This window comes from Corvus kubaryi, unplaced genomic scaffold (genome assembly GCF_017639235.1).
Source record: "Corvus kubaryi isolate FWS band 111438036 unplaced genomic scaffold, C.kubaryi_AGA036_p1.0 37052, whole genome shotgun sequence".
In the NCBI taxonomy this organism is placed as follows: domain Eukaryota; kingdom Metazoa; phylum Chordata; class Aves; order Passeriformes; family Corvidae; genus Corvus; species Corvus kubaryi.
This window is the reverse complement of record NW_024581021.1, coordinates 189,159-204,505: the sequence shown is the minus strand read 5'-3', so window position 1 is coordinate 204,505 and position 15,347 is coordinate 189,159. Positions and strand designations below refer to the sequence as shown.

Genomic DNA, 15,347 nt, shown 5'->3' with positions numbered 1-15,347 from the left:
GGTCAGGGAACAGCTTTGGCTGAGATGGCAAAAAATATTAAATTAAGCATTTAATCCAGACCAAGCTCCTCCTGTAACAGAACATCAAACTGCCAACTTTCCACTGTCTTTTGTTGTTTATTAAGGAAACCTCTTCCTTAAAATTAATAATTCTTTTGTTTACCTCCTTTAATTTCGTTCCACTAATGACTGCAGTCAGTACAACCTCATCAACATCTTTAATTACAGTTCAGCCTCAGTCTGGACAGGCAGACAAAGACTCCAAGCAAGACTTTTCAGAGATAACAGGAGTTTTATGGGCTGACAGGAGACTGAGTCATCCAGAGCCTTCAGGGGAAGCTTTCCAAACCTTCTTCCTTCAGGGAGAAAAGCTCTGGTGTCTAAACAGCACCTTGATCCCGGCACAGACAGTCCAGGAGGAGTAAAGCAGTGCCTGATAAAGCTCAGCTCTGCCAGACACAACCGCTTAAGAAAACACCCTAAGAAATGGTTAGAACTAAAAATTCTTTAAATTTTAATCCTTTCATCTCTTTATCCCAGACTTGTTTCCCATCTCCTGTCCCAGACTTGTTTCCCAACCCAGCAAATTCCAAAGGCTCATTCCCCTGCAGGAGCACTTCCCGTCCTTCTCTGCCTCCCCTCCCAGACTCACCAGGGGCTGAGCTCAGCTGCCTGGAGATGCTACACCCAAACAGCTCCAGGCTGTGCCCAAAGGGCTGCCCCATTTGCTGCCTCTCCCTCCACTTTTTTCTTGAGGCATCTCAGCTGAGCTCCCAAGTATCACATCTTTAAATATTCCCTGTTTATGTCCCAGCAGGAGACACCCATTGCAGGTGAAGGTCGTCCCTTTCTACCTTTGATAAGGGGTCTCAGGCTTGATTTTAAACATTTTCCACCACTGGACTCAGACTCATTCTCCTTTGAAGTTGGAATTAATTATTTGCGTCATGTTTTCTGGAAGTGGGGACTTCCAAAGGCACTGGAAAAGGGGCTGGGAGAGCAAAGAAGGTCAGGCAGACTCGGGGTGTGATGCAGCACCAATTTAATGGGTTGAGGAAGGGAAGGAAGCAATGTGAAAGTCAGGAACACATTTCCATGGTCCAGTAAGGACAGAACCCACTCATCCCTCTCACAGTGGCACACTCAGCAAGTGGAAATCTTCCTTCTTCATTGATGAATGACCTGTGCTAATCCAGCCATGCAGAACAATTGCTAACAATTAATATTTTGCCTATTATCAAATACAAAAACAAACAAACAAAAAAGCAGGAAAAGACATTTGATCAGAAATATGAAGTAAAGCACAACGAAAGACAAGCAAAGGCCTGGTTTGGGGAGATGCCAAACTCCCACAGCTCCTTAAACTCCAGCCTGGGGGTGTCTCATGCGGCATCCAAAAACCGCAGCCGTGAGCTCAGTCCTGCTCCAGGGACGGGGTGGGATTCAGCATTCCTGGTCTTTTCCTCCCGTTTTCCCTCCCGCCTTAGCAGGGCCCGTAGAAGCCGCTGCGGGAGGGGTTGTAGCGCCGGTAGGGCCGGCTGTAGCCACTGCCCAGCCCGGGGTAGCCAAAGCCCCCAAGCCCCAAGGAGCTGCCCGAGTTGATGGGGACCCCCCCGGCACTCAGAGCGCTCCCGACGGCCGCGGACGCCGAGGATCCCACGGTGGTGTTCTGGGGGAAGGAGCTGAGGATGGGCCCGGGCAGGGTGACCACCACAGGCGAGGGCTGGATGACCACGGTGGAGTCCTGGCACTGCCGGACACAGGGCTCGTTGCAGCTGTTGGCCAGCGGGGTGGGGCCGCAGGAGGCTGGGGCACAGAGGTCGTAGCAGGACATGGCTGTGGCCGGAGGGAATTCTGGAATACAGGAATATTCTGTACTGTGTTACACCCACATTTATCAGGAAAAGAGCAGCTTCCCAAGGATCTGTTTAGGAGTTGATCAAGGAGCAAATTGAGAAGGAAACTGAATTTTCAATGCTCTTCGTGTTCTGGCCTCAGGTGAATTCTCCGCTTGGGCTGTGGTGGGATGCAGTCACAGGACTCTGAACAGGCCCAAGAATTCACTGCTGATATTTAAGTGCAGCTGCACAACCTTAAAACTTGCTTGGATCCCAAAACTGAACAAATAACCCTAAATGGCCAGCATGGCTAATTAATGATTTTTACAACTCGCCAACAACAGAAAACCCCCTCTTTGGAATAAAACCCCTTCTTCCCTCTGAGAAAAAACTGCTGCAACAGGAGGGAGGGAAAACTACAAAATCAAGGCAAAAGCTGGTTATATAAAGAGAATAAATAGGTTCAAACTCACCTTATTCACGATGGCAAAGGAGGGAAGAGAAATGGCTGGGACAGCCTGGAGTTGGTCGGGTTTTTATACCGAGTTTTGAGTTGCCCAACAACTTGGGCCACTCTTTGTGCCAGACGTGATTTATGGGCCACGACTGATTACAGGTTTTTTTGCCTCAGTATTTGTGTTTTTTACTGCCTCACTTCCTTATCTTGTGGTTTGTCTATCTGACCACAAGCTGCTTTCATCTTAAAATATTCTGGGTCAGGTTCATTCCTGGGAACACTACAGTGATTAATTCAGCAGGATTTATTCAGCCTTCAAACCTCTTTGGGATCTGCTTGGTGTCATTACAGGAGATTAAGCCTCATTTGCATAATGCAGTCCCTTGTGCACTCCTCTGCAAGGTAAATCCTGGGGGAATTAATGGAGAATTGCAGATTTTGGAAGGCAAGCCATGAGTATTTGGAGGTCTGAGCTGCTTTTCACAGAATCCCGGGATCCCTGAGGTTGGAAAAGAGCTCCAGGATCATTGAGTCCAAGCTGTTCCCAATCCCAGCCTTGTCACCAGCCCAACATCGAGTCATTCCTTGGACACCTCCAGGCATGGAGAGGCTCTCTAGGGAAGGAAGAAGGAATTTTTCCACGGAAAGGGCGGACAGGCCTTGGAAGGGACTGCCCAGGGAGGTTTGGAGTCACCATCCCTGGAGGTGCCCCAGAAACGAGGAGACATCGAGGGTGACCAGGTGGGGATCAATCACAGGTTGGGATTGATGATCCTGGAGCTCTTTTCCAACCCCAAATCCATGAGCAATCCTGGATCCAGGCATTACCTCCGAGGTTCTTGCTCTCCTTGCACATCCACTCCTGAGACATGTAAATCACCCCTAAATTAGGGCTGGCTTTGTGGGGATCCCCTGGGAACAGAAACTTGTTTGGCTTGGGCAGAGCTTCCCGAGAACTTCAAAGTTTATCAGCAGCTTTATTCAAGTGCCACCATGCAAATGTCCCGTCCCTGGCACATTTCAGATGCCTGACCTAGATCTGAATTCTTGTATCTTATTTAATCATATGTTCTGAAGATTTGGGGGTGCAGGGCAGTGATTGGGCTGTGAAATTGATGGCATTGTTTCTATCTGCTGGAATTACAGCTGCTTTCTTTTGAATCAAGAAGAAAAGTTCAAGGTTTGGTTTGAGCCATCTCCTATTTCAAGGGGATTCTCAAAAATATTTCCTTGGCTGTTTTTGGCTGTGCATTCTTCAGTATTTCTCCATGTTGTAAGGAATTAGCAGCTGTTTTCAGAAATTATTTCCTCTCAAGGAAGTTAGCTGAGGAATTAATTTGCATAACACCATCCACAGTTTATTTTCATTATTTTATTTTCCTCAATTTTTTAAATTCTTCCTTCGTGCGAGATTTGCTTGATAACACAAAACACATTTAAAATCCGTCTGAGAATTTAAAAATATATCTGGCAACATTTTCAGAGCTGTTTGGAGCCTTTCTGGTAAATAATTGCAATAAATATTGTTCTAACTCCAGCCTTTATTTGATTGTACACTCAGAATGACTTAATGGCCTGATTTTGAGATGCATTAAAGTGAGTGAATTAAGAGTTCACAGATTTTTGCCATCAAGGCCGGACCTAAATATTCAGATTATAATTAAGACTTCTTGCATAATGTGAGAACATCCTCCTGAGAGACCTGTGAGTGACTGAACGTCTGAAAAAAGAGATTTTTAATCAAAATGGAACTGGGAGGTTACTCACAGTCATCCCTGGGTAAAGTCTGCAGGCACAGAAGCGATCCCAAAATCCACAGAGAAGCAGAGGGAATTTCCCTGGCAAGAGTGGCATCTGCAATTCATTTTGAATTGTAATTAATTAGCTCATTATGAAGAATTAGTTCCTCAAAGGCTTGGAGCCTCTGTAAAATCCTTGCAACTCCCGAGTTCCCTTCTCTGCTGGGTTTTACTTTTGTCTCGACCCTAATTCTGGACTGAGCTCATGTGGACCTTCTGGAGCCATTTGAGGTTCCCACAATAATCTGGCCAGATTCCAGAACTGGACACAATTCCGGGTCGATGTCCCCAGAGCAGAGCAGAGCCAAGGGGGAGAATCCCCTCTCTGGGTTCCTGGGATTGCCCTCACCTGGCTTTGGGACTTTGCCCTTGGGGTTGGCCCAGTCCGACCTCTCCAACCTGCCCAGATCCCCCTGGATGGGGAATTGTTCAAACCTCAAGATGTTCCTGTGGTTTAAGGCGTTTCACTCAGCCCCTCTGGCCGTGTCTGTCTGGAATTTTGGGTTATCGAAGGCACCCCTTGTTCCTGGCTGGAATTTGCCGCCCAACCCAGGCAGATGAAGCTGTGGACGTGTGATCTGAGATGGTTTTTGGGGTAGGCAGAGCCTGGGATTTCACCCCTCCTCAAACAGCCCCCCTGAAGGCACAGGGAGATCTGAAATCCTCCAGGTTCACACCTGACTGGAGCTCATTTAGTTGTTAATTTTATTCAAATTCTGTCACGAACTATGTCAAATCATTCAGGCTCGAGGTTTGCTTTGGCATCTTCCTGTGGCAAATATACAATTTCTGTTACGACTTCTGGTTTTGTCCAGAAATAAATGTCACTCACTCCTGGATGGATCTGCAGAGGATTCCTGCAAGGAGCTGGGGTAGTGTGGAATTCCCGGCTGGAATTCTGCTGGGAACAGCAGAAAACAAGCCCAAAAATTAATTCACACTCGAGGGGAGAAATTATTTACTCACCAGAAGCTCTGCAAAACAACACACCCAGAACGGGAGGGTTTTGTTTCTTTTTCAGACCTGTTTGCGTGAGCTTTCAAATGCAGATTTTAATTATGTTTCAAATTGGATGAGTGCAATTAGCGCTGCCCTGGGTGTCAGCTCCACCTTCCTTGCAGACCAACGTTTGGTGCCACCAAGGCTGGTGGATGTGGGATTCTAATCCGTCCACTCGGAGCCAGGATTTGCCAGGAATATTCGGGATAAACCCTGTGCACAAGGCATTTTTCTTTTCCATGGTTTACCCCTCACCTGCCTTTTGCTGCAATCACATCCCAGGTCTCTGACTTTCCATTTCTTTCCTTCACTCATTCCGGAAGGAAAAGATTGTGGCCGGCTTGTTCGGAGCTGCAAAGCCATGACTGACAGATTCCTGGAACACTTTTCCATCCCAGGAAAATGAGGAAGGATTTCAGGTGAAAATTCAGCCTGTCCTTGAACTCTGGAGATCATGGAATCATGGAAGGGACATTAAAAATCATCTGGACCGTGGGCAGGGACACCTTCCACTATCCCAGTTTGCTCCAAGACCTCTCCAACCTGGCCTTGGGCACTGCCAGGGATGGGGAATCCATGGAATCACCTGTGCCAGGGCCTCACCGCCCTCACAGGGAAGAATTCCTCCCCAATATCCCATCTAAATGCCCTCCCTGTCATTCCAAACCCATCCCCCCTTGTCCTGTAACTCCCTGCCCTTGCCCTCCTTCTCCATGTTTTTTCCAGGACCCTCAGGTCCTGGAAGGTCACAATTAGGCCACCCCAAAGCTTCTCTTCTCTAGGCTGAATTCCTGCAACCTCTGCTGCCCCCTTTCACTGTATAAAACAGAGGAACAATAAGAAAATTTTGCGGAAAATGAGCTTTTTGCTAAAAGTTTTCCAAGTTTTTCCAATAAACAGCAGGAGACTTGGAGTGTGATGCAACTTTGGGACTTTAATGAGAGCAAAACAGCAGAATAAAAAAGTACAAAGTGTAAGTAAATATTTCTAGGATTCAACAAGAACTCTTACGGCTTTTCATCCTGGGATTCTTCTCTCGGAGCTGCCATGGACTGAGACAACAAAGCAACAGGAAATAAAAATACTTCATCAGAAATATGAAATATCAAAGAATAAGACAAGCAAAGGCCTGGATTGAGGAGCTCCCACAGCTCAGGCGGAGCTGTGGCCGTCTCCCATCACATCTGGAGCAGAAGCTCAGTCCTGCATCGGGTCATGCTCCAGCATTCCGGGCTGCTTTATCCCGCTTTTCCCTTAGCACGGCTCCCCCAAGCGCGAGCTGTAGCGGCGGGAGGGCCGGCTGTACCCAAATCCCCCAAATCCCGAGGAACTCCCCGAGTTGATGGGGACCCCCTCGGAGCTGAGGGTGCTCCCGATGGCCGCGGACGCCGAGGATCCCACGGCGGTGTTCTGGGGGAAGGAGCTGAGGATGGGCCCGGGCAGGGTGACCACCACAGGCGGGGGTTGGATCACGTAGGTGGAGTCCTGGCACTGCCGGACGCAGGGCTCGTTGCAGCTGTTGGCCAGCGGGGTGGGGCCGCAGGAGGTGGGACAGCACAAATCGTAGGAGGACATTTCTTGGGATGGAAGGCGGTCTGGAACGCAGGGAAGAAATCAAACCCGATTTCAAAGCTGGAGCAATTTTCTAGAATTGATCCAGGAGGGTGAGAGAGAGCCAAGCACACACAGAAGGTGGGGGGAGGGGTCGTCACTCATCAGGTCAAACCCCCCACCATCCCCTGCTGGCCATGAAAAGCCTTGATTTGGGGCTGGATGTGGATTATTGCCGGCATTCTCCTTCCCTCTGCTCCCCCTGAGCATCCTTTCCCAGGATTTGGGCTTTGTTTCCCCCTGGACAAGGCATTAAACTCATTTTTGCCCTTTTTTACTGCCTCCAGGAGCAGTGATTAAACATTCCCTGCCTCCCTGCAGACTCTTGAGCGCTTGCAGGGTCCCAGGAAGCTTAAACCTGACCCAAATCCTCCTCTTTTGGGAAAGGATTGTTTATATCCCTCCAAACTAAGAGGCAGGCAGGATGCTGATCCAGGTTTTCCTGCTGCCAGCTTCCTCCAGGGTCAGTTTTAAGCCACCCCAGCTGGAAAAGGGGCTGGTAACACCCTCCCCTCCCAGGAACTGGAGAGTTTGGAGGCTGGAAAAGGATGCTTGGAGCATTTATTTAGGATTTCTATTCAGAGCAGCTGCTGATTGCCATAAAACTGGGCTTTTAAATCCATCACCAGCCTGGAAATCCAGGTGGGTTTGAGTTCCTGGAGCAGATGTTGCTGCAGGATAAAGCTGCTTGTTTGGAGAGACAACATTCCCAGCACCCTCCCTGTCCTGTCACCCTCTGCTTCACGGGTAAATAAAGCCTTTCTTTTTGGTAGAAAGAAACCTTTCTAATTTCCCTTCGAGGTAAAAAAAAAAAGAAACCAACAAAAACCAACCTAGAAATATTTATAAAGGACTAAGAACACCCAACAGCAAAAAAATACAATAAAAGCAGCCATCAAAGTGGCACTTTAGCATTTAAAAAGGCACCAGGGAGCTTCAGACTCACCCGTTCCCGGGGTGAACGAGGCAGGAGAAGTGGATGGAAAAGGCTTCTGTCCTATAGGCTTTTATACCGTGATCCCGAGCCATCTCCTATGCATGGAATTCCTTAATGATCCATCCTTTTGCATGCAAAAATCCCCCCCAAACTGATCGGCTCCTGTTGTTGTTTGTTTCGAAATCTCCCCTTGGGATTGCTCCCTTTTCCTGCTCCCCTTATTACATTCCCATTCCGAAGCTTTCATCTTCATTCCTGTGCTCCCAATTAATTGCTTGGGAGGCTGTGGCGACTCGGGTGAAGGGCAGCATTAATTAAGTCGAGTCCTGAGGCCAGCGGACGTTTTAGGGTTGGTTTTAGTCATTAAGACACTGCTTCAGGGGCGTGTTGTGATGTTTAGCCCTCATTCAAGACTTCACTCCTTTAGGTGAATAATCCCTTTCTTTTTCTGAGGTGGAGCCTCAGCGTTTCGTTCCAAGCTTTACCACAAGATGCAGAGTGGATATTCCCAAATTTCCCACTTCCCACACAAACACACGGCTGAGAGGAGCAGCACTTTTCCCTGAGGACTGCAAAGCTGGAAGAAAATGAAACCCAGAATTGCTGAGCAACAAAACACGTTCTGAAATTGCTTGGGCCAAGCCACAGCTCTCCCACTTTTTATGGACTCAGCCATTCCAAGCACCCACAAACATGCATTTCTTTACCCAAACACGAATTTTAATATCATTTCCATGCCTGAGTCACCACCACTCCTGCCCGAAATCCCGGGAAGTCGCCAGGATGTGCAGGCAATTTTCACAACAAATTAAATGTGAAGGTGGATGTTTGAGATTAATTCAAATTTTGGGGTTTAGAGGCTGTATTGTGTCTGAACCAAACGACAGCGTCAGGAGAATCTGCACCCGGCTCTTCATCCCATTTATCATGGCTTGATTTGTCCCTGCTGGAAAATCCTGCACGGAAAGGATGCAAAAAGCTGGGATCGGGAGCACTCAGCAAAAGATAGGAATTAACTCCAAACGAAGAGGCTTTGTACAAAGACTGGGCTCGGCCTTCAGAGGAACAAAGGACTTCAAAGTTCCCAGCACTTCTCGCTAATGGCTCAAATATGCAAAGTTTTGGCTCCCCGAGGTTCAAGGGACGCGAGATCTCAGCGCCCACATCCCCTGGGTAAGGACTTCAATCAAAGTGTGTGAGTCAGGAGCACTCAAAGGACTTCACCTAATTCAAGGTAAACGCCTTCAGAAACTTTAATTATTTTGTTAAACCTTTCTATAATTTATCTTTAGAAAAAAATAAGCCCAAATCTTCATGTCTTCTAAAACCCTTTAACTCTCCACGAGGAAATTCTCTTATTTTCTATTAGAGTCCTTTCTACAAAAGGTTTTTCTCTAAAAGGAGAGTCTGTCTCCTCCCTTTCCTCAAAATCTCTACGATCCAACATCCTGTAATCTTTTTAGATATTTTAAAAAATTCATTCCTTCTAGTAGGAATCACTCCCAAGAAAAATTCACGTGTCCCTTTCATCCGTAAAACTGAGATAAGCCAGGAATGCTTCCTCCTCCTCATCCTTCCCTCCAGGCACAGAAACTGCTGCTCTTGGAGGGGAGATCACATTTTGGAAAAAGCCTCATTAGTAGCCTGGCAATGATACTCTGCCAGTTCTGTAATTAACACCCGGAGTTCGTCCAAGAACTTGGGAGCCTTTGGATGGGGAGCCAGGACACACCAACTCCCGTTCATGGATCGGCAATGGAGTTGCACCCTCTCCACCCTCAATTAAAATCTCTGTGTGACAACACGGAGCTCCCAGGACAGGAGAGGCACCAAAGAGTTGACAAATTACTGCATGAATTGAAATTTGTAGCCTTGTGTTGACTCCGGAGTCCTGGGTGTGATGGAACAAAGGATTGAAATGAACCCCAGGTCCTGGAGATGAAAGAAGCTTTGAGGGAGGTTTTTCATCTGATGCCAGACTGGTACATAAACCATGAGCAATTTAACTCCTGGGAGCAATTTACTCCTGGGGACAACATGCTGCAGACATTATTTATGTAACTGGAGTTATTGGAATGACCCAAACCTTCCCAACATGAGAATTTCTACATTTTTTCCTCAAAATCGACTGGTTTAGTGCCTTCAGAGGCTGTTGCAAATCTAAATCATATCCTGCACGTGCTCTGAGCTCTCCACACTCCAGGCTGAACATTCCCAACATTCCCAACTCCCTCAGACTATTGATGATCTACTCAGTGATAAATTTCACCCTGAGAAAGTTTCAAAGGAAAACAGGAGGGGAAGGAAAAAACCAGCAGGAGACTGGAGTTACAATAAAAGCATCACTTTATTAATCCCAACGAGAGGATTAAAGCCCTGCAAAGCACCAGGGGTCAGTGTGGGGGGAAAGGCTCGGTTCAGGGGGACGTGTTCCACAGGCAGAGCTCTTCTTCCAGTGCACCCTGAGAAGCAAGCCCCACCTACTTCCTAAATTTAAACTTTTATACCAGGTAGTACCAAATACACCGAGCAGCAGAGCTACAAAATGGATTAGAAACATAAAGGAGTAAACCAGGAGTAGTGGCCTCATTCCAGGGGCTGACTGACTCCGTTCAGGTGGAGCTGCGGGGATCTGACATCGCTTTTGCAAATCCTGAGCTCAGTCGTGCTCCGGGGACGGGGTGGGATTCAGCATTCCTGGTCTTTTCCTCCCGTTTTCCCTCCCGCCTTAGCAGGGCCCGTAGAAGCCGCTGCGGGAAGGGTTGTAGCGCCGGTAGGGCCGGCTATAGCCACTGCCCAGCCCGGGGTAGCCAAAGCCCCCAAGCCCCAAGGAGCTGCCCGAGGAGATGGGGACCCCCTCAGCACTCAGAGCGCTCCCGACGGCCGCGGACGCCGAGGATCCCACGGTGGTGTTCTGAGGGAAGGAGCTGAGGATGGGCCCGGGCAGGGTGACCACCACAGGCGAGGGCTGGATGACCACGGTGGAGTCCTGGCACTGCCGGACGCAGGGCTCGTTGCAGCTGTTGGCCAGCGGGGTGGGGCCGCAGGAGGTGGAGGGACATCGGTCGTAGCAGGACATGGCTCGGGATGAGGTCTGGAATACAGGACCACACCTGAGTGCGAGGTGGGAGTCGTGTTGCACCTACATTTACTCAGTTGAGTTATCAGGACAACAACTTTCTAAGGAGCCTTTAAGGAGCTGAACCAGGAGCTGAGAAGGAAACCAAACCCTTAAATATGTTACAAGGAGACAGAGGCTGAAGCATCCTCTGTGCTGTCGCGGATCCAGGGAAGAGCTGGCAGCAGAACAAAAGAAACAAACCTCTATCATTAATGTAATTGTAGGATTTCGATTGCATGTCTGGAGAGATCCAGCTCCGTGCACCCGGAGCGTTGTAGGAGCAGCAATTAGGAGTAAAACCCAACCACAAATGTACCTGTGGAGAGAGTTCCATGGGCAGCTGGAAAAATGAAAGGGAGACTTCATTTCAAGGCTCCAACTTTGCCTACAAAGAGGTACAAATTTCAATGTCATTAAGCAGCCTTGAAGAGGAGGTCTTTGAAATCTTTCCCAGACAACTCGTCCACGGATGTGAGAAAAGGCAGGAATCCCCTGCACGCTCCCTGGGTCTGGTCCCATCACGGCAATGAAAACAAAATTCTGATTCCTACACCCGTCACAGTCTGGTGGGTGCTCAGCTCTGCTCCGGTTTTCCCCTTCTCTCCCTTTATCCCCACAATCCCTCATCCCATTTCTCAACATTCCAGGAGATGTCATTGCATTCTGGAACAAAATTTCCGCACTTGGTGACCCAGCTGGCATTCCAGGATGGAAAAGACCCTCAAAGATATAAAATGCTGCTGAAAATATAACTGAGCTCCTGGATTTTCTGTTTTAATAAATAGTTGGAGTTGAAAGGGACCTTTAAAGACCCCAGAGTTCCAACCCCTTGCGCCATCGTTCCACTCATTCAATTTGTTAATCTTTATTATTTCCAATATTTTCTACACCACTTAACTTGTCTGAAATCCCATGTTTGAATAAATTTCTATCACCAATTCAAGGATCTCTATAACCAAGTCAGGACTCCTGAAATTCCACAATTCCAACAGCAAACCCCAACTTCTTAAACAGAAAAAATCTCCCCCCAATGAATCCAGCAACCAGCAGAACACTGTGGGGAAAAAGCCAGATTATTAAAAGGCAAGAACTCAGCAAACAGAGAAAGAGAAGTGGATTTGAACTAACCTTGCTCACAAAAGAGGAAAGAGGGAAGAGAAGTGGTGGGAAGGAGTTGGGTCAAGTTGGTTTTTATACCTCAGCCCTGATGGCCTGGGGACCACAGACAGCCTTTGTAGCTGGAATTAATTCCCAGCGAGTATGTCCTGAATGTCAAATGTTCCACCTGATTAAATGTCTTTTCCTGGGTGCTTATTTACCTTGTTTTTATTTCCTTATCTTCTGACAGACAGATTCCGTCCCGCAGGTTTCTCTCATCTCGGGAATTAGGGACCAAATTTATTTCAGGGCCACCTTTCAGTCACAACAAAACCTAGACTCTGGTGTATGTTTGACTTTAGTCATAAAGAAAAATACCAAGAATGTCTATAATACATAATTCATCATTCCAAGGTGTCCTTTTATTAAGGGTATGAGTGTAAATCCTTAATAAATTCCTGTCTCCACTGACCAGGCTCTGCCTCCAGCCGAGCGTCAGAGCAATCTCAGTTCTGGGGTTGGGGAAGGCCCTGCCAAAAGAGCACGTCCACCCCTGAAATCCCACAGAACTCAGGGAGGAAGCGCCAGAATTGTGGAATTCAGAGATGAATTCCCACTTTATCACACCAAATGGAGATGGTTTTATTGTGTTAAATTTGGGTAACAGAGTCTGAGGCACAGCTGCAAGAGCAAAGGGACATTTAATCCTGACTTATCAGTTCTTTTAGAAAGGGAACCTATAAAGCCCTTCTGTATCAGCTCACAAATATTGATCACAATCATGGAATGGTTTGGGTGGGAAGGGATCTTTAAGCTCATCCTGTTCCAATCCACGGGCAGGGGCACCTTCCCCTATCCCAGGTTGCTCCAAGCCCCATCCAGCCTGGCCTTGGGCACTTCCAGGGATGGGAAATCCATGGAATCACCTCTGCCAGGGCCTCACCACCCCCATGGAAAAGAATTCCTCCCCTATACCCAACCTAAATTTCTCCTCTTTCAGTTTTACCCCTTTCTCCCCTGTCCTGTCACTCCAGCCCCTTGGAAATTCTCTCCTCATGTTTCTTGTTGGCTCCTTCAGGTCCTGGAAGGCCACAATTAGGTCACCCCAAAGCTTCTCTTCTCCAGGCTTGGAAAGGTCCTCAGAGTTTTTTTGGAGATGTGAACATTTTAACTGACAATTGTTTGTAACTGGGTCAGGCTGGGAATGGCACACAAAGAGTTTTGGCACCTCTTGGATTTGCTCTTGGATCCCAAGGCAGCCACAAGCGAACAAATTGCTGAGGAGCTGGAAAAAAATTTTCTTTATTAGACTGTGCTTGGAGTAATTTCACGTTGACATTATTAGAGCTGGTATAAAAGTACCAGAAATTAAAGGTACCCATAAATTGGGAAGATGAAAGAATTTTTAATGGGTGGATGATGCTTCTCATGCAATGCCAGCCTAAACCTAGACTGGAAAACAAAAGCAGGACAATTTCTTTATCAAGAAAAGGTTCCACCTGCAAAAATATGCGTGGGAACTAATTAATGCAAAACAAATATGCTTCAATAACCTGATAAATTCATAAATATCTCTGTGGAGTTATTGCACCCATTTCTCCACCTGAAGATCCAAAGGGGACGTGGCTCCCAAATCATCTCCACATTCTTCAGGAATTGTCTCTCCAGGAGATGGAGAAGACCCATTTAGGTATAAAATTCTACCCGAAATATTAATGAGCACCTCCATTTAATAAAAACATCAACATCCTGCACAACCCCCTGCAATGCTGGGCTGGGAAGGCTCCAGGACGTGGCTCCCTTTTTTCCCTTTAGATCAGCAAGGGGAAATTTCGGGGTTTATTTCCCCTTACCCAGACTCTTCATCCTCCCAAATTCCACTCCTCCACCCCTTGAGCTCCATGTCCATTTGCGTCACGGGACGGCGCCTTCCTGCCACGCAGAACGAAGCCACCCTTTGATGTCCCTGGGGGAGTGCTCGACGATTCCTCCCGGATCCCGGAGAATAACTCATCCCGCCAGTCTCGCCAGCGGGGCTCGTGGAGGCTTTCCAGCCCCTCCAATTATTTGTTTGGAAAACTCACCCACCTCTTTTCAAGCCCAGACTCCTCTCAGTCTGGGACGTTTTCCTTGGCCATCTTTCATTGTTTGGTTCTGCTGCCTCAAGCCACAGACTAAAAGGGGACCCAGTGGAGGGGCAGCTCCAATCTCTGCCCTGGGTGACCAAGGAGAGGAGCCCGGGAATGGCTGGAGCTCTGCCAGGGAGTTTGGGGCTGGATATTTGTGGAAAATTCTTCCCCCAGAGGGTGGTGGGGCACTGCCCAGGCTCCCTGGGGAATGGGCACGGCCCCAGGGCTGCCAGAGCTCCAGGAGCATTTGGACAGCGCTGCCAGGGGCATTTTGGGATTCTTATGGGTCTGTGCAGGACCTGGAGCTGGATTAGATGATCCTTGAGGGTCCCTTCCAATGAGGATGTTTAGGATTCTATGTGATCTTTTTGCTAAACTCTGCTCCCCCCAAATTTGTAAATTCGCAAGTAGATCATTCTCAATAAACTTTAAACGTAAGTGTGAAACATTTGAGAAGAAGAACCCCACCTATTTTCCCTGTTCTGTGGACATTTGGGCTGGCTCCATGCTGAACCCAAATGCCTTGCCCTGAGCTCCTCAAATATTTATATCTCAGCTCTAGGATAATTTAATTTTCAAATAGAATTTATTTTACAGTTTTATTATTCATAGATGTCTTTTGGTTGCCACAATGGCAAGTGTTGCTTCTGCCATATTAATATTCACATTCAGATTCGCAGGAGTTTCAAAGTTACCAAAAAAGGGACACACAGAGGTGGGATTAAAGAATCAGGGAAAAAAATCCTAAAAAGAGAAATATATTTGTGAACCTGTTCAGTGCTTCTCAAGAGTATAAACAATGAGGAAATTATCTTTATCAGGTGGGTTGTGATGACTTTTGGATTCACATTTTCCTCTGCGAAATCCTTGCACAGATTTTCACATAATTCTGCCCCAAGGGGAGGTAAAAAGGAGGGAAAAACCACAATGCAACTCAAAATCAGATGCAACATCAGTTTAATGATAAAAAGTCAAGTAGCATTCACCAAAAACAAAAGGAAAATATATATTTATGAAGGGAAAAGAAGCCACTGAAACTGTTCCAGCTGAGAGACAGCAAGCAAGACTCCACCTTTCCTTAATTCCTGAGTAAAACCCCTCCACTCAGTGTTGGCAATTACAGCATTAAACCACGTCAGGGTGAAATGCAAAATCACAGAGACAAGGAAACTCTTCAAAAGCAGGATTTTCAAGGCTGAGACAGGCTGGCCACGAGTCCAGACAGCACCTCCCTTCCCTCCCTCCTTGCCAGGAGAGCTCGAGGGGGCCCAAGGCCTCAGGAAACGCTGGCCAGCAGCTCCATGGGAAACTTGGCTTGGGGCTTCCTGGGGGAGGCACTCGCTGGACGTCCGGCCCGG

At 47.5% G+C, this 15,347-nt stretch overlaps 3 protein-coding genes across 5 annotated transcripts in view; all 3 read right to left on the bottom strand.

Moving 5' to 3' along the window:
* Nucleotides 1-1,025: 1,025 nt before the first annotated feature.
* On the bottom strand, nucleotides 1,026-11,977 carry LOC121661077 (feather keratin 4-like). The gene is made up of 3 exons (XM_042020844.1): nucleotides 11,891-11,977; nucleotides 10,342-10,735; nucleotides 1,026-1,455 (listed from the first exon to the last, which is right to left on the bottom strand). The coding sequence occupies exon 2, from the start codon at nucleotides 10,718-10,720 to the stop codon at nucleotides 10,370-10,372; it is 351 nt and encodes a 116-aa protein (XP_041876778.1). The 5' UTR covers nucleotides 10,721-10,735; nucleotides 11,891-11,977; the 3' UTR covers nucleotides 1,026-1,455; nucleotides 10,342-10,369.
* The window catches only part of LOC121661076 (feather keratin 4-like), a 14,435-nt gene continuing 113 nt past the window's right edge, over nucleotides 1,026-15,347 (bottom strand). The window contains exons 2-3 of one of the 3 annotated variants that reach the window (XM_042020841.1): nucleotides 4,696-4,700; nucleotides 1,026-1,849 (exon numbers count right to left, since the gene is read on the bottom strand). In XM_042020841.1, the coding sequence (XP_041876775.1) occupies nucleotides 1,484-1,834 (351 nt within the window). In that variant the 5' untranslated portion in view covers nucleotides 1,835-1,849; nucleotides 4,696-4,700 and the 3' untranslated portion in view covers nucleotides 1,026-1,483. Of the gene's footprint in view, nucleotides 1,855-2,311; nucleotides 2,401-4,695; nucleotides 4,701-15,347 lie in introns of those variants that run through there. The other 2 variants (XM_042020843.1, XM_042020842.1) reach the window with 2 other exon arrangements.
* On the bottom strand, nucleotides 6,008-6,668 carry LOC121661079 (feather keratin 1-like). The gene has a single exon (XM_042020846.1). The coding sequence runs from the start codon at nucleotides 6,666-6,668 to the stop codon at nucleotides 6,348-6,350; it is 321 nt and encodes a 106-aa protein (XP_041876780.1). The 3' UTR covers nucleotides 6,008-6,347.